The 23,927-nt window shown below is 34.6% G+C and overlaps 12 protein-coding genes across 12 annotated transcripts; 6 read left to right on the top strand and 6 right to left on the bottom strand.

Annotated features, from left to right (window-relative positions):
- Window positions 1–845: 845 nt before the first annotated feature.
- Window positions 846–2,717, bottom strand: KABA2_08S06314 (uncharacterized protein; the record flags this gene model as incomplete). Its single annotated transcript, XM_041552145.1, has 1 exon — window positions 846–2,717. The coding sequence occupies one exon, from the start codon at window positions 2,715–2,717 to the stop codon at window positions 846–848; it is 1,872 nt and encodes a 623-aa protein (XP_041408079.1).
- A 1,239-nt stretch (window positions 2,718–3,956) lies between these two features.
- On the top strand, window positions 3,957–5,567 carry RET2 (coatomer subunit delta; the record flags this gene model as incomplete). Its single annotated transcript, XM_041552144.1, has 1 exon — window positions 3,957–5,567. One exon carries the CDS (start codon window positions 3,957–3,959, stop codon window positions 5,565–5,567), a length of 1,611 nt encoding a protein of 536 aa, XP_041408078.1.
- A 319-nt stretch (window positions 5,568–5,886) lies between these two features.
- On the bottom strand, window positions 5,887–6,270 carry KGD4 (alpha-ketoglutarate dehydrogenase subunit KGD4; the record flags this gene model as incomplete). Its single annotated transcript, XM_041552143.1, has 1 exon — window positions 5,887–6,270. One exon carries the CDS (start codon window positions 6,268–6,270, stop codon window positions 5,887–5,889), a length of 384 nt encoding a protein of 127 aa, XP_041408077.1.
- A 729-nt stretch (window positions 6,271–6,999) lies between these two features.
- On the top strand, window positions 7,000–7,530 carry BRR6 (Brr6p; the record flags this gene model as incomplete). The annotated part of the gene is made up of 1 exon (XM_041552142.1): window positions 7,000–7,530. One exon carries the CDS (start codon window positions 7,000–7,002, stop codon window positions 7,528–7,530), a length of 531 nt encoding a protein of 176 aa, XP_041408076.1.
- A 118-nt stretch (window positions 7,531–7,648) lies between these two features.
- On the bottom strand, window positions 7,649–8,812 carry KABA2_08S06226 (DXO/RAI1 family decapping nuclease; the record flags this gene model as incomplete). Its single annotated transcript, XM_041552141.1, has 1 exon — window positions 7,649–8,812. One exon carries the CDS (start codon window positions 8,810–8,812, stop codon window positions 7,649–7,651), a length of 1,164 nt encoding a protein of 387 aa, XP_041408075.1.
- A 351-nt stretch (window positions 8,813–9,163) lies between these two features.
- Window positions 9,164–11,278, bottom strand: RMD8 (Rmd8p; the record flags this gene model as incomplete). The annotated part of the gene is made up of 1 exon (XM_041552140.1): window positions 9,164–11,278. The coding sequence occupies one exon, from the start codon at window positions 11,276–11,278 to the stop codon at window positions 9,164–9,166; it is 2,115 nt and encodes a 704-aa protein (XP_041408074.1).
- Window positions 11,279–12,973: 1,695 nt separating this feature from the next.
- On the bottom strand, window positions 12,974–13,540 carry ANK1 (ankyrin repeat-containing protein ANK1; the record flags this gene model as incomplete). The annotated part of the gene is made up of 1 exon (XM_041552139.1): window positions 12,974–13,540. One exon carries the CDS (start codon window positions 13,538–13,540, stop codon window positions 12,974–12,976), a length of 567 nt encoding a protein of 188 aa, XP_041408073.1.
- Window positions 13,541–14,005: 465 nt separating this feature from the next.
- KAP114 (Kap114p) lies at window positions 14,006–17,092 on the top strand (the record flags this gene model as incomplete). Its single annotated transcript, XM_041552138.1, has 1 exon — window positions 14,006–17,092. The coding sequence occupies one exon, from the start codon at window positions 14,006–14,008 to the stop codon at window positions 17,090–17,092; it is 3,087 nt and encodes a 1,028-aa protein (XP_041408072.1).
- A 374-nt stretch (window positions 17,093–17,466) lies between these two features.
- On the top strand, window positions 17,467–18,354 carry BNA6 (nicotinate-nucleotide diphosphorylase (carboxylating); the record flags this gene model as incomplete). The annotated part of the gene is made up of 1 exon (XM_041552137.1): window positions 17,467–18,354. The coding sequence occupies one exon, from the start codon at window positions 17,467–17,469 to the stop codon at window positions 18,352–18,354; it is 888 nt and encodes a 295-aa protein (XP_041408071.1).
- A 236-nt stretch (window positions 18,355–18,590) lies between these two features.
- On the top strand, window positions 18,591–19,928 carry CNN1 (centromere-binding protein CNN1; the record flags this gene model as incomplete). Its single annotated transcript, XM_041552136.1, has 1 exon — window positions 18,591–19,928. The coding sequence occupies one exon, from the start codon at window positions 18,591–18,593 to the stop codon at window positions 19,926–19,928; it is 1,338 nt and encodes a 445-aa protein (XP_041408070.1).
- Window positions 19,929–20,046: 118 nt separating this feature from the next.
- Window positions 20,047–21,090, bottom strand: MRX20 (Mrx20p; the record flags this gene model as incomplete). Its single annotated transcript, XM_041552135.1, has 1 exon — window positions 20,047–21,090. The coding sequence occupies one exon, from the start codon at window positions 21,088–21,090 to the stop codon at window positions 20,047–20,049; it is 1,044 nt and encodes a 347-aa protein (XP_041408069.1).
- Window positions 21,091–22,174: 1,084 nt separating this feature from the next.
- On the top strand, window positions 22,175–23,725 carry DUG1 (metallodipeptidase; the record flags this gene model as incomplete). The annotated part of the gene is made up of 1 exon (XM_041552134.1): window positions 22,175–23,725. One exon carries the CDS (start codon window positions 22,175–22,177, stop codon window positions 23,723–23,725), a length of 1,551 nt encoding a protein of 516 aa, XP_041408068.1.
- Window positions 23,726–23,927: the final 202 nt, after the last annotated feature.

Genomic DNA, 23,927 nt, shown 5'->3' with positions numbered 1-23,927 from the left:
TAACCCTGCATTAAGTAGTTCCCAGGCTCTTTGATATAACCCTTCCATCAACCATCTGTCAACTTTGATTGGATATGAAAGTAGTTCATCGTCTTCTAAGTTTGGAATATGCCTGTCAAGATATTCTAATTCAGAATGGAATTTTGTAACATCACCATCAGAACGTAACACCAACAGATATAAACATATGATCTTTGATTTGTTTTCAGAATTCGATAGCTTCTCATTCTTACAGAAATAGAAACTTCTTAATAAAGTGAAGTCATTTTCAAAGGCCTCATTTTTTGAAAGAAAGATATCTGTAAGAGCTCCAATCTCAAGGATTTTTCTGGTAATGTTTAAATCATTGATATATTGTTCGTTGTTGTTATTAAAATCAGGAATAAATATTTTGTTTTTAATCAATTCTAATTTTACAGATGGAATAATCCTCTCACAACTATCATAATCCTTAGATTCAAAAGCAGCATTTAAGCTTCTTACCAAATTTTCTAGAGATACCATTCTTAGATTACTTATGTTTAGATGACGGGTTTCTCTAATTATGATTTGTATATTTACGCTGTTATACCTTTTTAAATAGCTGGGTCGAATCTCCCCTTTGGTGGCAAATTTTTACTTATAATTTCTTAGAGCCATTTTAGCAAGTCTCGTCTTTCGCCTACTTATTTTTTTTTGGGGTCCTCTTGAACTTTCGCACGGAGCGAGTTCTGAGAATTCAGTTTAAAACAAACAAACTAATTAACCCTTGTGGTCTATTAGTACTTCATGAACCTTCTAACAATCACGTCAAAGTTATGATTTGTATGCAAAATAGTTATATTTTAACCTATATAGTGTATTATTTACTCGAACATTTGGACAGTGACCTTTACGCGTTCAATATTCCCCCTTGAAAGTTTTTTTATTCTTTTCTGTAATGTGATTATTCTTGCCCTGACTGATGCACTAGTCTTCAGATCATCCCTGCTAATGCTAACAACTGCCTCGTAGTCGTTTTTTTCCTTCCTTGCAGTAGCCACAGATTGATCCTTGTCCAACTCTTCGTCGATATTGTTGGATTGACGTACTTTTTTTGGGATTACTATAGGAATAACATTGAATTTGAATAAGTTGTCCCTAATGTTCCCACCTGGGTGAACACCACAAATGACATACATAAAAGTACCAATATATTTAGTCCACCATATTATCCTTTTGGCCATTCTTAAATTTTTTTTTGAATTCTCATCGTATTGATTTAATATTACATTTTCCATTGACTCTAAGAAATGTTCTTCTGTCTCTGGAATATTTCCTCCCCATCTATAGCATAATGCTATACCTATTAATGCTCTCATTTCATGAGAAATACCATTACAACCGGATATAATACCCGTAATTGCCACATGTAAGGCAGCTGTTGGTTGTAATTCCTTTGGATAAGATGCATGAATAAATGCCAGGTTGCATAACGTTGGTGCCACTCTTTTCCATACAATTTCTGGGATTGGATATTCCGCAGTATGTGGATTACGTGGAACTGCCGATAATAGTAATTTCAAATATTTGTTTGATAACAATGGAGCATACGGTTTTGACGCAATTATGATTGGATCTTGATTATGTATAGATGCAGGTAATTGAGTGTAAAGAAACCCTTCTCTAATACCACCTTCACTGAAATATATTGATTTCACCTTTGGGAGACTCTCTAAAAGTGCACTTGTCAATAGACCGACTGCAGGTAATTGAATGGATCTCTTTTCCGAAATTTTGAAAAACTTTTTAATTTTATGACAACTATTATCAAAATTTGGAATTTTCCCCTTCAAAAATAAATAATCTGAAATCGATTGAAAATTCTTGGAACTCGTACAAAATCCATTAATAATTGTCTGTATTGGATAGTCTCTGTCTTGGTTTATTAATAAATGGCCAATGCCTCTTAAACCACCACCTCTAGTAATTAATGTGAACCCGTCGTTTTCTTCTGCTTCTTCTATCATATCCTGTGGTATCTGAATGTCCTGAATGGCACGCATAAAGTCTGCTTTCAAATCATCAAATAATTTCAATTTGGATGCATCATCATCATCGATCGCTCTAACAAGTCTTGTAATAGTTCCTGACCCATAAGGTAAGAATGACACTTTCTCAGATTTGATGAATTCACCATTAGGTAAAGTTCTAATCCAAGAAATCTGACATGAACCACTCAATAAATCAAAATATATACCGTTTGTTTCATTATCTGCAGATGATGCTAATAAACCCAAAGTTGTCATTGTACCTTCTTCCTCTTGTGATAAAACTTTAACTTCCCAATCTGTCTCCTTTTCAATCTCCTGAAGTAATTCATCTTTATTTAGTGCAATTCTAGTGGCCTCTGTAGCAATAATCTTAACATTCTTATCGGGAACTCCAAAATCTTCACAAATCAATTTAAATCTTTTAATCGCACTACATATCTCCATAATAATATCTATTGGGATAGGAATTTGTTCCAAGGAATCAGCATGTGGAAATTGTAATTCATATAAAGATATACCTATACGATCTTTAAAGACACAGGGAGTTATTCTAGCATGATGCGCAGATATTGAAGAAATACTGAACCTTATACCATTAGACCCCATATCTACCAACCCACAAAGGTTTCTAGATATATTCTCACTCTCGCTAAGGTGGGACTCCATATCCACTACAGATATATTATTCGAACCTAAACCATCCATCTTATTTATTTACTTTTGAATAATAAACGATCTTGTACAGTTATTTTCTTTGTTGTATTTTAAATATAGTGAATATTCACCTAATTTTATTGAAAACGTTTCTGAACTGTCCAGTTTGTAAGTTTTTAAAAAAAAAAATCAATGCGATAATCAATCTGGGTAAATTTCTGAACTTTTGTTTATCAAATAAGCAACGTCTGATCGCCATGAATTTAAAGATCAATTGATCTGTAAGCCATTCCTATACGTATTACGAGATAAATGGAGAAGACTGAGTGATGAAATTGTTATTAAAGATATGAAAACTCCATGACTCTTGGAGTTACCCTCTCGGGTCTTCAAAAAATTCAATAAAAAAACGAAGAATAAATGTGAATATAAGCTGGGCGCTTAATTGAGTACTTCTTAACCACATCTCAGTTTATATCAAAACGTTTTTCCACTTGATGAAGGGTATCAAAACGAAGACAGTAAAGTTTGGCTAAGTTTTGATATAATGGAAGAGTGCATATTAGAAATACTACGGTTTACTTACATCGTTTTCCGGATATATTCAGACAGAATGTCATATAGCTAGGAAGTTTCACACGAGTCTTACTGAATATTTACTTCAGGGGGGATTAAATAATTCAGAATAACAACCGAAGATTCTAAACGTACGTTATAAGATATGAATGGTGAGAGATTTCAGTTCTAAATTGATAATTGAGCAAGATGTCATATTATACGAAACTAGTTTCCGGGTAATCTAAATGTGAACCTTTTTGTGCTATCTTCATTTTTAGTTTTTTGGTTGACCCGAGCAGAGGAGAGTAGAACAGGAGGAGAGTGTGCTTCACTCCTACAATTAATTTTCTCTTGTGTGAATAAAATTTGGTCTCTCGGATTCATTCTTTCCCATAGATTCCAAGGTTTTTCGTCTTTCTCGATTTTCTTCCATTTTTATTTTTATTTTCTTCAGGTAACAATCATCCATTATTTTGAACTAGTTGCCGATTGAGAAACTTAGACAATAATTCTGTGTTTTTTGTTAGTTTTTTTCCTGATTTCATCTCGTTACTAGTGCTGTTTGTTGTTCGTTGAGTTTTATTTTTTTTCTAGTTTAAGGACAAGTACACGTTAATAAGAGCCACCAAACTGTGATTTAGATATAAAGTAAACGTTTGTTTATCACTGAAGGGACTACAGATCACAAGGCCAAAGCAAGACATTCAGGACATATAGCAATAAAAATCAACAATGGTTGTTCTAGCTGCCTCAATTACTACGACTAGTGGTAAGCCTCTTTTATCTAGGCAATTCAAGGATCTATCCAAAGATCGTGTCTTAGAATTGTTATCCAATTTCCAAAACTTAGTGTCTAACATTTCTTCTGATCATACTTTTGTTGAGGATAGACACGTGAGATATGTTTACAAACCATTTGATGAATTTTATATTATCTTGATCACCAATCGTCAATCAAATATTATTCAAGATTTGACTACTTTGAATCTATTTTCCCAAACTATCACTACACATGTTAACAATTATGATGAATATGAAATCTATGAAAATGCTTTCGGAATCTTGAGTTCCTTCGATGAAATTATATGCATGGGTTATAAGGAGAACTTATCTGCCACTCAAGTTTCTAACTTTTTGTCTATGGAATCTCATGAGGAAAAGATTCAAGATATTATTGAGCGTAACAAAGAAATGGAGGCTACTGAAGAAAGAAAACGTCGTGCCAAAGAAATTGCAAGAAGAGAACAAGATAGAAAGAATGGTATTGTTGGACCAGATGGTATGACGCCAGAGATTGCTAAATTTTCCGGTAGTAATGATCCAAATGTTAAAAACGCATTCAACAGTTACTACACCCATGCTTCCGCCACGGCTTCTCAAGCTTATGCCAAAGAGTCCGAGCATTTGTATACTGTTCCTTCCAGATACGGTAATGGAACATCTTATAACACCAACAGGAAGAAGGAAGTTGAAGCAATGGGTCATTCCAAAGTGGCCGGTTCCAGTTCAAACTTCAAACCAGGCGGAAGCAAAGCTTCTTTCTTCAGCAATGAAGAAGAGTCAAAACCAACTAATAATGGTATACTGCTTTCAGTGAATGAAACAATAAATGCATCTTTCAATCGTGATGGTTCCATCGAATCATCTGAATTGAAAGGTGTCTTCGAGATTCGTGTCAACGATTCTTCTTACGCTGATTCGGTAATTAAACTGTCTGATTCTGTTGACGTTAAGGATCGTTCGCTCCAATTCAAAACACATCCAAACATTAACAAGGCTCAATTCTTAAATGAAAAGACTATCGCCTTAAAGGACAGCTCAAAATCATTCCCACACAACGATCAAAGTCTCGGTGTCCTAAGATGGAGAAAAGTCGGAAAGGCCGACGACACTTCTCTTGTACCATTAGAGTTAGCCACCTGGGTTACACCAAACTCAACAGGTTCATCGTTTGATGTTACTATTGAATTCGAAGTTAACCAAGATTTCCAAGATATTAAGATTGAAAACCTAGGGTTTTTCGTTCCTATTCCAACATCTTCTATTAAAATAAACGAAGATAACAACGATTTCGATGCATCGGTAGTGGATATTAATGATGAAGTTGGTATTGTTTTAAAAATCGGTTCCCCATTGGAATCAGGTCAAACTGGTTCAGTTAGTTTCACCATCGAGAGTGAGGCAGAAGAAGCATTATTCCCAATTGATACATCGTTCATTGTTAAGGATACTTCAATTAGCGGTGTTAACATAGAATACATTGCAAACCGTGAAGATACTGCTGATGTATACCCTTACGACCTAATAATGAGTCTCAGTAGCGATGAATACAATATTGTGTAAAAAAGTGATATATAAATGAACTAAATAATAAACAATGAAATCAAAAGAATAGATTAAAATCCATAGCTTTAGGATATTGCATCTTATCAAAAGAGTTCACGTCTAAATACAATTGTACCTCGAAATATGAAATCATTGCCTGTTATGTTAATTATTTCAGAATATGTGTATTCAGATATCGGCTGTCTGTATATTTAATTATTCAAATATCAGACATTAATAGATATTTCATTTGTTATATAGTAGAGGTAGATAATAAGTATAGAATATAATAATGAACAATTCATATATTATATTAAATCAGTGTGTATTTGTTGGTTTATAGGGCACCACCGTTGTTGATAGCCTCTATTTCTAATTCATCTATTGGTTTGTATTGATACTTCTTAGGTAAATCGAATATAGACTCCAATTCACCTACTTTTAAACCTCTTGGTGCAAAATTATATCTACTGTCAGAAAATGGAGTAGCAGAGTTTTTATTTATGTATGTCACTACTTTAAAAGGTAGCTGTTTGCTTAGGATATCATTGACGGATAAACATTCCTTAGACCCTGGAGCTATACCATTCATAGCACAAGGGTGTGGTTTTGTTTGCTTATAGTTGTGAGCCTTTAACATATCGACTAAAGCTTCTTTGTTGCCAACGAACTTAATTAATGGCTTATAAGAATGGGCTAATCTTACTTGTGTAGGTATCATTTCAACTTTAAAAGGTGGTTTAGTTAGAGTTTTCGAATGAATAGGTTTATCAAGATGGGATCGTGGAACCTCCTGTAGATGAATATTTGTGAGTTTGGCCTTAGGTAAAGGTTTGCTAAATAGCTGTTTAATTCGTGTTAAGATAGACACTTTTGCTTAATATGTATGACAAATGAAGATTATGCGTATATTGCCAAAGCTATTATTGTCAGGCAGAATTAGGATATATGTCTATATATTTCCAAGTGATTCACAACCAAATAAAGTCATGTCAAGACAACGATATGTTCTATATCTTTAAAATAAAGGCCGTCCCTTTGTTACCTTAGATAACGAACTAAAATGTAATCCGATCGCCCTAAACTGAGTCGGAGTTCGCCCTCCTCTCATGGGTGAGCCAATCAGAGATGGAACTCGTCTTTTTTTGCTGTTTTGGTGTGGAATTTCGGCCGAGAGGGTTAGGATTAGGGCTCTGGGAAGGTAGCCGAGGGTTTGAATCACGAAGTTGTGTCTCATCAATTCGACGAGTATTTGTTTTGATTAACAAGAATAAGAACTTCAGAAATTACGTTTTAGGTCTTCATTCATTGATGTCAGAACGAAGTTAGATTAGAATAGTTGTTGCAACTTATATATGCACAACAATAGAGTGGTGGGCGTTATTGGTGCTTAAGTGAACATTATCTTACGTTGTTCTTGTGTCAAAATCGGCCACGAAGTTGATGAATAATGGGTAAGCATCAGAATGACGTTGGCAAACAAATAAATACGAAATATGGGCCAGTTCATGATTCAATATTTAGACACCCAGGTATAGTTGCTGCTTATGTGCAGTTATTGATAAATATCATCATTGCATTATTAATATGTTATTTGTTGGTTCACGTTTTCTATATGTTAAAGAATGATGTTCAGACAAAGATAGATCAGATCATTAGAATAGAGATTAATAAAGTTAAATTGTGCGAGAAGCATTATTCTATGAATCAATGTGCTCCAGAGTTACGTGTACCTGCCCTTGAAGAAATCTGTTCAGAATGGTTCGCATGTATAAATGATGGTAAAATTGTCACTGATAATAGTTTCTATACTTTAAGATCTGCAAAATTGTGGATTCAGACAATAGCTGATATTATAAATACTTTTGTAGAAGAGATTAAGATAAAGGCCTTGGTAGTTATTATTACAACAATTCTGTTATCCATAATTACAATAAATTTGGTGTTCTCAAGACTAATTACTACCTATAGACAAGATTGAAAATTGTTTGGTACAAAGTAAAGCAAAATATATACTACAGTCGTCTTACCGCACACATGATCCCTAAATACCTGCATTTTTATATCATTATATACATAGTCATAATCATATCTATTAATTACAAGTTCTGCTGATGGAGTCTTCTCCTCCACTCTTTAAACTCGTTTGAAAGAACATTCCCACCATTGACTATCTGGTCATACTCATCATCTTCTGTTGCAATATCAATCAATTGTAATTCATGATCTTGAACTGTGAGTTTAAATGGTATTATGCTCTCTGGTGCTTCCTTTTGACTATATCGCGTCTGTATCGTCAATAACCATTCAGTTATCTTGCCATACCATCCTATTGCACAGGAACAGTTTTCTGCTAGTTGTGGATTGTATTTTCTAAGCATCGAGATGATGTTATCAGTAGAATACTCCTCGATGGATATTAATTTATAATCAGCATCTCTGAAACCGTATATTATCCTAGGTACCCCAACTAGGAAGCACTGTAACCAAGTTCGAAATAATTTATTAGCAAAATTATTGGCATCCCTCTCAGAACGTATATCTTTTGAGCACTTTAGTTCGACATAATGAGATATGTTTTTAATCTTGTTTTCTTCCTCTTTAAAATCAAATATGCCATCAACTTCTGCACCTAATACCATCCTACAATGCCCAATACCAGTTCCCACAACAGAAACAAATTCATCACCATTGTTGACTATTTTTGAAGGTCTAGATTCAATTTCATCCCTAGTAGACATATTCACTGGTTCCTCTAGAGTAGTTAATATTTCAAATTTGTATCCTGTAAATGTATTCAGATCGATAGTACCATTTTTATATTCATCCTTCTTCGGAATCTCTTTGATAAATATTTGGTCGTCAAAGATAACAAGTCTTAAATCCAATGGTTCCTGATATCGGCCACCACCATCAAAAAGTGCAGATATCAATTTCCTAAATATCCCTCTGAACGTAATTATGTTGACCTTAAGTTTTGAACACTTTTTCTCCTCAATATTTTGGATTGCCTTTAATAGTCCATGAATGGAACAAACGTCATCAATTTTAGAACGAAAATCCTGAAAACTTCCACGACCTGCAGCTAAACTAATTGGATCATCTAACTGATTGTCAGGAAAGTAGTAATATCTTAAATTTCTATCTGAACCTACCAGAATTTTGTTTTCTGATGTCCTAGAATAACACGCGATCTCCTTAGGTTTCAATATATTATGTATTTCTTCATTTCGTGAGAATGGAAGTCTCGATATTACAGGCATATTTGAAAAGAGTTAAATTGGTAGATGTTTACTAACGAGGGTGGTGTTGGAGATATGAGTTATTTAGTTTTCCAATAGGTCCTTGGTGTTTGATGATTTTATATTTGTTATTATTTGAAATGAAGAGGATAAAATATCCAGACCTAATATTCAACCCTAATATTGTATGTATACAAAACTAATCAATAGTAAATATTAAAAATCATCGATTCTTAGTTCACGATATTCATATTATTGCACGACAATGAAAAGTACATCTACTACTAACACACCTTACTCTATTTGGATAGATCTACTTATATTTATATCTACGTATGATAGGTATTTTCAATAATCACAAATATTTGATATCTATGTTGGACGATTATGAATAATATTATACCTAACAAGAATCTCACTCAGTGAAAATAATACACCCAATAAAATGACAATTATGAACCACCATGTAACTCTAGCCATATTCCTTTCTGCAACAGAATCAACACAAATATCAAAAAATTCTAAAAAGACTTTGCATCGATCATTGACAACTTGAACTCGTTTATCAATTTCCAAATATTCTCTCATTGCAACATACAGAGGGTGTAAACTTGGTTCGACAGACCAAAAGAAATCCGGTGTATCAAGAACACTAGAGGAAAGATTAACATCAACTCTTAATTTGAATAATTTACCAGATTTCTTCAGTAATTGCTCTCTTTTCAACCCAAGGGTACCATAAAGTGCTAACCTCTTTGGAAGTTTCGTGACTGCTGTTAAAATCGGTGATATTCTTGATTCAAACCTCGATAATTTTGATGATTGAGCAATTGCATATGAGAGAGTAAGTTTTATTATATGGTCACCAGATCGAAGAGTTACTACGTCATTGAAAATTCGGGGCCTCTCAGTCTCCATATCATACTCAAAATGAAATTCTTCTATTTCAATATCTTGTTCGTCCAAAGGTTTGTGGATGATCGTTTTGTTATCTGCAAAAGTAATGTCCCCGAGTATATTTTTCTCTTGAGTTTCTGTAAAATTCCAAAATACCACCACACCATAATGAAATATAAAAATTTCAGAGTGCTTCTTTTCTGCATGATTAATTAGTAATGAAGTAGATTTATCAGCATCATTGTCAGAAGTTATGGTACTGTAAGCCTCATTAGGCCTGTTAAGAATATTATTTGGTACATCTCTTTTAAATTTATCTGCAGTGGGCAAAATGTTATCAGATACCCCATTATCACCATTATTATGTATAGGTTTATTTGATTCATTAGGTAATCCTGTGTCGTCATCTTCCGATATAGCCCTTTCTTCAGCAAAAAACTGCGGTTCACTGGGATTGAATGCATCAGGATTTGTAGTAGTAGGTCCAGGTAAATGATCTGGTATAACTGTGGCAGGGTCATTCTTATTCTCTGGTACTGTCTGTGCAGTCTCTAGTTCATAATTATTATTCATATCCTCAACAGTTTCTACCCCCGAATAATATTCATAATGATGATCTCTCATCTCACTAGTTTCAATAAGCTTATCCATAATAGTCTTACCTCCAACAGTTCTCTTGGATATATTGGATTTGATTCTAAATCCATCTTTACCAGGTAAAAGGGGTAACACATAAGGAACGTAAAGACAATCATCATACAGTCTAGGTGATACTTCATGAGTCTTCTTTAAGAATTTTGACATCACTTTTAAATTAAACCCATCAGCAATATTATATGCGGTCAACCTGGGTAAATTCTGTTTCTGCTTGTTTTTGTATTTCAGTTTATCCATTGTGAGATTTCTTGTATCACTTTCCTGAATATTAGTTAAAGTATTTCGTGATACACTCCTACCCATACTATTAAACAGCACATTATCACGAAGAGAATTTTCTTCTGGGATTAATACCAATTTCTGGGAAATTTTGGACTTTCTGGTTGGTAAAGGGTTTATCATCTTTCTATAATTGGAAGATACACGTAACCTTTCATAGTTAGAAAATCTTTCCATTGCAGCAGATGACGATGACGAAGAAGTTCGTCGTTGTTCTGGCCGACCAGATGGGATATCTGAGCTTTGTGACAATATGTTATCCAGAGTAATTTCACTAAATTGACCCTTTGATTTCCTTCTAAGTTTCGATTTAGCGAAACCATTTTTTATTTGCTCGTGTCTGCCTTTAATATTTGGTCCGTATTGATTATTACGTACTTCGTTAAATGATCCATAGGTGTTACTAGTATTACTGTTATTGCTACTAGTATTATTGGTGTTTTGTCTTTTTAGTTGAACATGTGTATTTGTTAGACCCCAGGAACCACTAGTTGCAGCATGTCCAGCGAATGGTGCATGCACTCTATTCTTGGAATAACGCGAATCTGTTACGAGAATAGACGGCGATCTTCTTGTCATAGATATACTTGATTTTGTATCACTTCTCTGTATATGACCCTCATTATTATGTTGATCTCGTTCGTTATAACTCATTTGTTATAGTTGTAAATGACGTTATTACTTTAATTCATTCAATATGATCCACAAACGATATAATCATGAATTCTTTCACTTAAGTATTCATGTAATATGCTTAATCAATGTCAATTGTTGCTCATATATTGTTATGTACGATTTATGATGTTTCCGCTGGGTCAAAACCTTTGGAACGTGAAGTATAACGTCATTGCTTTAGTTAAAATTTAATTTTTAGATATTCAAAATCGTTGCGGTTCACGTGCCATTCTTGCTAGAATGGCCTCCGAGTGTCACATTTTGATGAAAGAGTTAATGATAAAGAAACAATCTCATGGATAGTGTGTTTCTTCTCCTTTACAATTGTATAGGTCATTTTATTTAACTTTAATAGCATGAACCTTGATCCGGAACAATGTATTAAAATATTTTTATTATGTTAAAGTATAAAAAAAATGCAATCTGTTATATCGTACAGTACATTATATATTTTATTTAAGGAATTGGGAAGGAGATAATGCTTTTCAGAGTTTTTTTAGATTGGTTGTTTTACTTGTACCATTAATGTTTCGAATTTCTCCTTTGTTTGAATATTGTTTAGTATCTCAGTAGTTTCTACCGTTTTTTTTTTTTAAATAATGACTTAACAGAATTAAAACCAAATACCATAAAAGATATTTTTAGTTTCCTGAGAAAACTTATTCTACAGTCTGATATATCATTATTACGACAATAGTTCTTCTGTTTTTTGGATTGTAAAAACCAACTCTGTATGTTTGATCTCTTCTATAGTGATTTTTATCAAGTCTTTGACTTCAAAAATATCTTAAAGTGTTTGCCTGATTTTGGCAAACATGGTTTTATCGCAAGTTAGCTTACTGACAAGTGAACTATTTAGGGTATCTAACCGTAATTATATATATGATTCCATCCCGGGTCATTGTTTGATATAACTCATGGTTAAGATTACTGCTAAATGGAGGAAGGTGAAACCATCCCGATGTTTTGATAATTCATCATGCCTATCACTAACAGCTCAAACGAATGACGAGTTTTTGTAAATTAATAGATAAACATATGCGAAGTCCATGGGTAAGAAATTTTCAAAATACCTTGAGAACCAACTGAAGAGTTGCATAAACGAATACTAAAATATTATTGTCTAAGACAGGTTATTTCTAAGACAATATAATAACTACGATAATGGAATAACGAATACTAAGCCTTTGACAATAATCAATCATAGATGAAAACGGGGCTATTGACAATTTCTATAATTCCCAATTTTATGGAAAGGGTTTAATTTCAATTTTTTTCTAAAGATAGTTTTGAAATAGGCTCTATAATTATCATTCAATTTTTTCTTTATTATCTGACTATACAACATTGTTATTTCATATTGAGAATATTTATACTGTAGTGAACTTTCTTCCATTATATTATAAAAATAGAACAATTCTCCAGCAACACCTTGTCAACATTATTTAACTGTAATATTCATGTTTCCCCACTTTCTGAACTAGCATCTGCATTTATTGATAACAATTATTCGATTTTTACATTTCAAAAAGGGCAAAAAACAATTCTATTTAGTGGGATATTTTATTACATTTTCAGTCACAAGAGCGTGGAAGGTTCCTCTATAAAGTCATTACTTCTATATAATATTTGGTTTTTCGTTTCTTATATGCATCATGCAAGTATATACTTATCTCAATTCTCCTTTGGAGCATCGATATCTTTGTCATCTGTCTCGTCATCGTCATCGTCATCAACGATGTTTTCTTCTTCTTCTTCTTCTTCTTTCGTCATTTCTCCAGCATTGTCGGTCACTAACTCAGCACCTTGCAAAAGGTCTACCAAATCATCTAATTCATCACTATGTATTAAATCAATTGGCCTTTCGTTATGATTGTTTCTTGCTCTTGGATCAGCACCAACCTCTATCAGATTCTGAACGATGAAAAGACCATGTTCTGGTTCATCCTGTGCATATTTCACAGCTGCATGCAAAGGAGTGTCACCATCAATTATATTATGAGGATCAATTTCAATTCCACCTTCTTGATCCAAGATTTTGTCGAGGACTTCCCAAGAACCGTATCTACAACTTAGATGTAAAGCTGTGTTACCAAAAGGATCTTTACTATGATTAACGACATCTGCAATCTTAGCAGGATCTTCTTCTAATTCCTTAAACACCGTCTCCAATAGATCTACGTTGTTCCTTCTTGCTGCGTCTAGCAGTTGTTCTCCTTGAGATGCGCCGTCTGCCTCCATTCTTGAGTTTATACTTTAATTTGTTTATCTACAATATTTGGAAAATAAAAAGGTCACTTTTTACTTAAAAGCAATGATACTCAACCTCTAGCAACAGGACTACTAAATAATTGAATCGAGTTTCACTTGGCCTTTTAATTATTGTAATCCTTTGCAAAAAAACCTGCCCCTTTTCTATTCCAATTATCTCAATTCCAAATTCTTTTGATATCGTTCGTTAATATTTATTTTTTTCATATAAGTGTCGTCCACTCAGACAACGCTGCACTGTTTTCGCGATTGACAGACTGAAATTTAGATTAATTTTTCAATGAAATAACAACAAACATCGAATAAAAAATGAACTGGAAGCAATGAATTTGGTGTTTCTAGCCCTGTGTATCTGATTAAGAGTCGATTACACACTCTAGTTTAATTATTACATATTGTCAGTTAGAAATTAAGCCCTCTGGTGTCTTTTACGCGATGAATTTTAATATAGATGAGCTGATTCTTGGTGCCCAATCTGCCGACAATATTCAAAGAGAAACTGCTGAAGCAAGACTACTGGAAGCCTGTGACGCTGATTCATCTGGTTTATTTAATGCATTGGTTACTGTAGCATTGGATACAGAACATCAATTGTCTGCAAGACAATTTTCATTATTATCCTTAAGGAAATTGATTACTCTATATTGGGGTCCTGGCTTTGAATCTTATAGAAATACATCTGTTGTGGATCAAACAACGAAAAAATCCTGTAGACAAGCATTGGTTCATTTATGTTTGGATGATCAAATTGATACAAAGATTAGAAACAGTGCCTCCTACTGCGTGGTACAAATCTCAGCCATAGACTTCCCAGATCAATGGCCTGAATTGTTACAAATTGTTTATGATGCTATCTCTAATCTTCATTCCTTAAATGCAATGGCATTACTCAATGAAATATATGACGATGTTATCTCCGAGGATATGTTCTTTGAAGGTGGAATTGGTTATGAGACGTTGTCGGTTATCTTTCAATTGTTGGTCAATGATAACGCAACTTTGGACGCTAGAATTGCAGCAATGAATCTGTTTCATTCAACACTTTTACAAATGTCAGCCATTGAATCACATTCCTCAGAAAAAAGAAAATTGTTTATTCAGGAATGTATACCACGAGCACTACAAACAATGGGTGTGTTATTAACTCAGACAACCGATTTGTCGAACACTAAACAAATTACTCTTGTAGGAAAAATATATGAGAATCTTGTTCTAATTAAAAACGAATTCCCTAAAAAATTATTTCCAAAGGAATACCAAATTTCGTTTAGGTCACAGGTATTTGTTGATTTGGAAAATTTGAAGAATCAGTACTCCAATTTTTTACAAACAGCAACTGTTTCAGATAATTCAGATACTTTGGACGTTATAAATGAATGCGGTATATTCATGATTGAATTTTTAACAAGTTTGTTGACTCTTCCAATTACCCAGGAAGAACAATCAAAACTAATTGAAATATCATTGGTGTTGTGCACTTTGGATTCCCACATTGTAGACAAATGGACTTCAGACTTTAACGATTTTGTCTCGAAAGAAACGGGCCTAGAAGCATCATTTTCTATTAGAGATCAAATGAATGAATATTTGGGCTCTTTATCTGAAGAACAATTGCTTATTCATTTTACACTTCTGATAGGAAGAATTGGGTCTCTTGTGGCGAATTATAATGATACACGGGATTCAAGATTACTCGAATCATCATTATATATTTTACAAAATTTGTTTTTGAATGATGATGAAATAGATATTTCTCAGACGGATGATATAATTAACATGATCAATACGGTTTTCAACCAAATAACAGATGATGAGTTACTTAAGAGTAGAATTATTCTTCTGATTCCTAAACTTTTAGAAAAATTTATGGACATTTTACCAAATGTCAAGAATTTAGTACAAACTTATCTTTTTAAGATTATCGAGTTGGTCTCAACAATAGATAACGTATTATTAAAATCAAGTGGTTTGATTTCATTTATGTCGTTTACCTACTTCGTTGAATTACCATCAGTTCTAGGGGATAAACGATGTGTTGCCATGCAGGACAGTGTATTACAAATTGTCAACAAAGTAATGGAAGATGCAGAAGACGATACATTTGGATTGCTGATCGAGACCATTAACCAGGTAATTTCGATTAATAATGAAGCGACTCCATCGAGTATTTTACAGCAACAATTTTCAATGGTAATGAATATTTCTAGTAAAGACCCAGGTAACATACAAATTGTTGTTGAGTCTCAAGATTGTCTGGAGAAATTATTGGATGGGATAGACACAACAACATATGAATCATATATTCAAATATGTATGTCATCATTTGTTAATATAATCAAGGGAAGTCAGGCAACCAGTTATAAATATTCACCATTATTATCTTTGATCCTTGAATTTATTACAGTATTTATGAAGAAAAAGCCTGATAATTTTCTATTACCATTCCCAATCGTGGATTATTTATTTGATCCATTGGTAGATGTGTTACGTACTTCTACTGAGGAAGAAACATTGCAATTGGCAACGGATGCATTCAGTTATATGATATACAATAGTGACCCTTCAGTGGTAACACCTCGTTTAGAAACCGTTGTTGGAGTCCTGGAGAGACTATTATCATTAGACGTGAGTGATAGTGCGGCTATGAATGTCGGTACTTTGATCGTCACGATTTTAACAAAATTTTCTACTGAAATACATGATTTAGTTCCTGTGATTCTTCAAGCCGCCGTTAGCAGGTTGATTAACTCTAAGAATATATCTACGCAACAAAACTTAATTTCATTACTATGTTTATTGACATGTTCAGATGTGAAACAGACATTAGATTTTCTGTTTCAATTACAAGAAGAAACTCAGGACCTCGCTCTGGTTTCAAAAGTATTAACAAAATGGTTTGAATCCTTTGAGGTTATAAGAGGTGAGAAGAAGATTAAAGAAAATATTGTTGCATTGAGTAAATTGTACATGTCATCAGACCCACGTCTATCTGATATGCAAGTAAATGGTGATTTGATCCCTTACCATGGTGATTTGATTATAACTAGATCCATGGCGAAGAGGATGCCAGATAGATATATGCAAGTGTCAGCATACGCCAAAATTGTCAAATTGTTCGTCACAGAATTAGGTTTCCAGACAAGACAACCGACCAATCAAGAAAGTATTGACTCTACGATAGGCATTACTGGTTCAGCTAGCAACCATACACACACTCACGAAGAGGTTGCTGCTGACACTAATGATGACGATGATGACGATGACGGATGGGAAGACGTTGACGATGCCTTGAATTACGATAAATTGAAAGAGTATATTGAAGATGAGGAAGAAGATCCAGCAGAGTATGGTGAAGATGACACGAAGGAGATCACTGGTTTAGGTAATATCCAACAAAACATCACCGAATTACTGATTGATTCCCTGAGACAATTTGCAACAACAGACGCCAATAATTTTGGTACCATCTATAGCACTTTATCGGAGCAAGACAAGGCCACTGTCACTCAACAACTGATTTAGATGACATTAAACAACAAGTGCAGTGCCAAACTCATGTTGTTAGATCATCTACCTCGGCGTCTCGTTTGGTACGTTTCCATTCCTTATGAAAATAGTATTAATTAGTCCTCTTTATTATTTTTGTATGGTCTCTTACGATGGATCGATTGTCCAATAACATTTTTCCGTCCGAGCGACAGTCACCTTATTTTATGTATTTCTGGAGTCAAAATAGTAATAACGATTTGATTAATTAATTAATCGATGAAGTATATAAATAAAGACATATACATATCTGTATTTGATTTGGTAATTGAAGGATTACAAACATTTGGGATTTTTCTTCTAGCCGATTCATTTCTTTCTGGTACTATTTATAAATTCTGTGTTGAATAATGACCTCATATGAATGCTTGTTACCTGTTAATGGAGGGTGGAAGAACGATGTCACCAATTGGCTTTCTGAAGATGTCCCATCTTTCGATTTTGGAGGATATGTGGTAGGGACCGACCAAAAGACTTCTACGCTGTTGATGAAATCGAATGGTGTGCTAAGTGGTGTTCCATTTGCTACAGAAGTCTTTCGACAATGCAATTTGGCCGTTGAGTGGCATTTCCAAGAAGGTACATATATTGATGTTTCGAAATCAAATAACTGTAAGGTTTCAGTTGCTACTGTCTCAGGTAAGGCAAAAGATATTCTCCTAGCCGAAAGAACCTCTCTAAATATTTTGAGTAGAGCCTCCGGTATTGCATCTGCATCTAGTAAGATTATTGGATTGGCTCGTAAAAGTGGTTACACTGGGATCATTGCTGGTACAAGAAAGACTACACCTGGTTTACGTAGATTAGAAAAATATTCTATGCTGATAGGTGGTTGTGATTCCCATCGTTACGATTTGTCCTCGATGGTGATGTTAAAGGATAACCATATTTGGTCTCGCGGTTCTATTACAAACGCTGTCATTGATGCAAGAAGGGTCTGTGGGTTTGCCGTTAAGATTGAAGTAGAGTGTCAATCGGAAACTGAGGCAGATGAGGCCATCACTGCAGGTGCAGATATTATTATGTTGGATAACTTTGAACATGATGATTTGAAACTATGCGCAAAATCTTTGAAACAGAAATGGGTGGGTAGGAAACATTTCATGTTAGAATGTTCTGGTGGTTTGACTTTGGAAAATATTGACAGTTTCTTATGCAGTGACATCGATATCTACAGTACTAGTTCAATTCATCAAGGTGTCTCAGTTGTCGATTTTTCATTAAAACTAGATCATTGATACGCACTCAACCAATGACATGTACAAGTTTGATAACTGTACTTATCTTCTCATATCTATCTTTTCTTTGGAAATTGTTTTGTAGATTAAATATTTATTATTTTATATAAACATTCCTACGCGATAAAAGTTAATTAAGATGCAAATTATAAAGATAAACAATTGAAATTTTTTGGTTTAAGTATAACAATAAAAAGGGTATTTAAAGTATACAGTTAAGCAGTGTAGTGTGAATTATGGAAATTACTTCACCAAATAGGTCCGACGGGTCACTGGAACCTTCGGAATCTGTCATTCTTACACCATTTAAAGAGAGAGCCCTTGAGGAGCAACGAATAAGAGATAATTTAATACTGTCATTGACCCCAGGTTTAAAGCGACAATCTGAAGTACAGGCAAGTGTGGCTCCATTAAATAATGATATAGTGGAGATACAATCATATTTACGAGACCTGAGTAGTGCGTTAGCCTCGAGAGGAGGAGGGAAGAATTTAACTTCGCAATTGTTATCGCATACTGTAGGTCAGGATTCATCAGCCTCATTTAATAATAATCATGGTAATGATAACAACCCCGAATTATTTAATACAGAAATTCAGGATTCCTCGTTTAATATTAGAGTAAATACGTTTAATAATGCTGATGATTCATTATTGGGGCAAGAAATCCGTGAATTGAATGAGTTGACACAAGAAACACCTTCAGACGAGCCAGTACCTCAATCCAGGTTAGACACTGATTACGTTGGACATAATGTTATTGAATCTCCATCTAATGGAAATAATACCAAAAGTATAGAGGTTGAGATTGAACAAGATAACAGTCCAATGACTTTATCTCAACAGATCTTATCTAGAATACCGAAACAAAGATCAGGTGCCAAGATACGAAAACTTGAACCAGTTCGTATAGGTGGTATTATGGCACCAAGCACCACAAATAACATTGATTTACGAAAGGATACTGTGAAGAACCCATTTGTTACTGAGTCTCACCCTCGATTGGAGCCTGAACCTGAACTGGACCCTATTCCTTTCAATGATAAGGATAAACTAGAGACATTTGATATAGATATGGAACCCAGCTTACCCCATATACCTGAGAGTCCAGAATCAGATACCCATAAAAACTACATTTCAAATCCTATCTCAAAGTATGAAGAATCACCTCAGAGGGAATTTAATATCCCAGATAGTCCTCATTTTGAGAATAACGATGTATTTGAAGAACCTACAATTCAAGCTGATATCAAGCCCATTGGTATAAGACAATTACATGATTTATTTGACAATTTTTTGATCTTGAGCAATATCAAGCTTAAAAACAAATCTTGGAAGGCCCTTCAGGAGGCATCATCACAACTTCTGAAACAATTCACTACCAATCTTGATAACGGTAACGGTCTAATTGTTCCTAAACGAACCAAAATAATTGATATGTTACAGAAATATGACGTAGTTTCATTGAATGCATCAGAGAGTGAAATATATCGTTTGTGCTCACCTTATTTGACTATTGAAGAGATGAATGAGTTGGAAATGGAATGGTTTGGTATGGTTGACTCATTAAGATAATATTATTTAACTTGGGGATTATATTGGGAATATATAAACATTGATATATACATATATATGGACAGTTTTTATACAGGTCTAAAAAAGAATTAATTCATCGTGAGAGAGTACGCGTGTTTTATTTTAAATACCCATCTATTCTCATTTGCATGATAAGGTTTTCCACATATTGATAAATTCCAAACGATATACCTCCTGATACACCTACTTTAAATAATCTAGGTACAGAACCTTTCCAAAGAGAGATCCATCCTTCATTGATAAAAATTTGATAACAACAATTTAAAGAATTCTTATATTGCTTCCAAGCATCTTTGCTTTGCATTTTAGTCTTTATGACATCAAATGGTTGTGTTAAGGACACTACAGCGATTGAAGTGGTTGCACCAAGGATAAATGCAATTGTTTCATTAAGTGGTTCTCCAGGATTCACTAATTGTTTTTTCAGAGATGTATAGACTGTAAATCTAACCATAGAATTACCAATTTGTCTCAATATTGTTGGCATACCACCTTGAACAAATCCACCTAGACCTCTTGTTCTATAGGTCTCAACTATTGTATTAAACATTCCTACGGAAGGATTCTTCTCATATTGTAAGTATGCCTGGTACCTTGGATTCATAGCTTCTGCAGAGGTAACCTGGGATATTTTTTTGTGAAAAGTTTTCCCTTTTGTAACTGTCTCATTGGTAATTGTCTTTTCCATAGTCAAATTGTTTTGTTTTCTTTTAATTGATTCAATTTTATCATTACGATCATTTAATATCATTGAATTTTCTATCATCCTAGTCTTTATATTTTCAAAAGGTATAATCCATAGACTCTCAACTGAGCCAGTGATGATTCCAGCCACGGCCATTTGCCAACCAGCTAATTGAGTCTCTGGTGTGGCATCTGGTCCCTTCATCAGTTGACAAACTCGTTCAAATGTACCAAACCTTGCGCCAGTCTTCAGTATGGCACCAATATTAAGGATAGAACAACCAACAAAATATGTTTTTACAGGTTGAATAGCCACCGTTTGCTTTATCCCTGGTATGGTCTTCCTCAGTTGGGATACTGTCTTTATATATTCAAACGGTTGAGTTAGAGTAGTCTTGAATACTGCCGTTGCACTTCCAGCAACGACTTGAGTCAGAACATCATCTCTGTTATTCATAGTGAGGATACTCCGTTACTTATATATATATATTTGTTGCTTCTCTTTGCTTTGTCCCTTTGTTCGTTTTGTATGGTTATTGCAAAGGGATATGGTAAATATTAATAGCGATGGTTAATTTGTTGTTTGGTCCGCAGTGCAATGACGAGCTTATGAAGACAGCTTTACAGAGATTAAAGATATATCGCTGAGGGATCATTCTAACAAAGTTTAAAATGGTTGTTACAAGATGCTGAAATGTTACGATCTTGGCAATTGTACTGTCAATTTAATCGAGACATATTCCATATTGTTTTTGTTGTTTACTAAAATGTATGTAGTTCTACCTTTCATGAGAAATATCAAAATCAATACAAAACATAAATTTGCAAAAATCGTAAATTCAATAAAACATCGTCCAGTGAACTAGAAACTACCAATAAGAGTACTTTAACACTGCAATTAACTTACCCACTCAGGCGAGGCCATTACTATTGCAATTACACATCTAGCTTACATTACTACTGTCACAACCACTTCTTAACAGAATTGAATTGCTTGACAAACTACTAACGTCCAAACCTCAAGAGCGAAACAAAGAGTACAAAGATCAAACTTACATTCAAGATATATTATAACCAGAAATAATCAGTACATATTCAACCTAACTATCTCTTAAAGTATTACTCATCCCATTCTCTTGAATTTCATGACGCTGTTGAAAGCAACGACCGGATGACACATTCGTCCCAAGTGAGCCCTACGAGTTGTGCTGACGACGCCCAGCAAAAGACAGCACCGCAGCTTTGACACATTTTCTGAGGCAGTGATGAGAGTAGCAGTAGCAGCAGCAACAACCCAACAACTCTCAATACTTTGACCTGTTCTTGCAGTTGATTCGTGATGGTCGCTAACAAAGAAACGAATTTTTTTTTCAGTTTTTTGGAAAATTCCAAATTTATTTCTGTTAGGGCTGCGATCTGCAACAGATTTAAAAACAAACTCCCATTTTACACGCACACACATATATATACTGGAACAAAGGACAGAACAAAGGATCTATTACTCCCCAGTGCGTACACATCCTCATTACTCTACCATCTGGATGTTTGTAAACTTGATTAACAAGTTAATTTCTACATCTGCTAAGAAACCACCGCAATCAATCGCTCGCACAGTTTCCACTACCACAACAATGTCTCCTGCTACCTTACAACCAATCTTTGACAAGTTGTTCCCTAAGGTTGAAGAGCTGAAACCTGATTTCATCAATGTATTGAAACAAGCCGTCGAGATCCCTGCAGTTTCTGGTGACGAATCTCTAAGACCTATGGTGGTCAAGAAGGCCAAGTTTTTAGCCTCTCAATTAGAATCCCTAGGGTTCCACGACATTCAATTGAAAGAGTTAGGTACTCAACCTCCTCCAGTCAATAACACCCATTTGCAACTACCTCCAGTAGTATTATCTCGTTATGGGTCTGACCCAGCTAAAAAAACCGTACTAGTTTATGGTCATTATGACGTTCAACCTGCTCAACGTGAAGACGGTTGGGATACTGAACCATTTGAATTGGTTGTAGATGAAGCTACTCAAACCTTGAGGGGTAGAGGTTCCACTGATGATACTGGTCCATTGACTGGTTGGTTACATGTTGTGAGAGCCCACAAGGAGGCCGGCATTGATTTCCCAGTTAATTTAATCACTTGTTTTGAAGGGATGGAAGAATCTGGTTCCTTAGGCTTAGAAGAATTGATCGCTAAGGAGGCTTCTAACTACTTCAAAGGTGTCGATGCCGTATGTATCAGTGATAACTATTGGTTAGGTACTAAGAAACCAGTGTTGACTTACGGTCTAAGAGGTTGTAACTACTATCAAGTCACCGTCTCTGGTCCAAAGGCAGATTTACATTCTGGTGTTTTTGGTGGTATTATTGCCGAACCAATGGTTGACTTAGTACAAGTCCTATCTGGTCTAGTAGACTCTAAGGGTAAGATTTTAATCGATGGTATCGATGAAATGGTAGCTCCAGTGACCGAAAAGGAGAAAGAAATCTATGAAAAGATCGACTTCTCTCTTGAGGAATTGAATGAAGCAAGTGGTTCAAACACTGCCCTATACACATCCAAGGAAGACATTTTGATGCATAGATGGAGATACCCATCCCTATCCGTCCATGGTGTTGAAGGTGCATTCTACGGTCAAGGCGCAAAGACTGTAATCCCTGCTAAAGTCAGTGGTAAATTCTCTATTAGAACTGTTCCAGATATGGATTCTGAAAAATTGACTAAATTAGTTGTTGACCATTGTAACAAGAGTTTTGCTAAGTTGGGCTCACCAAACACTTGTCATGCTGAACTGATTCACGATGGTGCTTACTGGGTCTCTGACCCATTCAATGCCCAATTCAGTGCCGCAGCTGAAGCTACAAAGGTTGTATACGGTGTCGAACCCGATTTAACTAGAGAAGGTGGATCAATTCCAATCACTTTGACCTTTGAACAAGAATTGAAGACTTCTGTCTTGCTATTGCCTATGGGTCGTGGTGATGATGGTGCTCATTCCATTAACGAAAAATTGGATATTAGTAACTTCATCAACGGTATCAAACTAATGGGTGCTTACTTACATTTTTATGCTCAATCTCCTGAGAACTAAGTTCCTGAACAAAATAGTATATAATATATATTTATACCTATGTATCTATTTATCTAGCTTTTTGCGTTATGGTTAACATTTTCAACTCTCTTTTGTTTAGAAAAGTATTTTGATAATCTTTTATAAAATCGCATCTCTACGATACATAAATTGGAACATAATTCATATGTAGAGCATGAACGAGAAAACCACACAAACTCAC

Source organism: Maudiozyma barnettii, assembly GCF_903064755.1.
Source record: "Maudiozyma barnettii strain CLIB 1767 genome assembly, contig: KABA2_08, whole genome shotgun sequence".
NCBI lineage: Eukaryota > Fungi > Ascomycota > Saccharomycetes > Saccharomycetales > Saccharomycetaceae > Maudiozyma > Maudiozyma barnettii.
The sequence above is the reverse complement of the archived record's forward strand: the minus strand, read 5'-3'. Positions and strand labels throughout refer to the sequence as shown.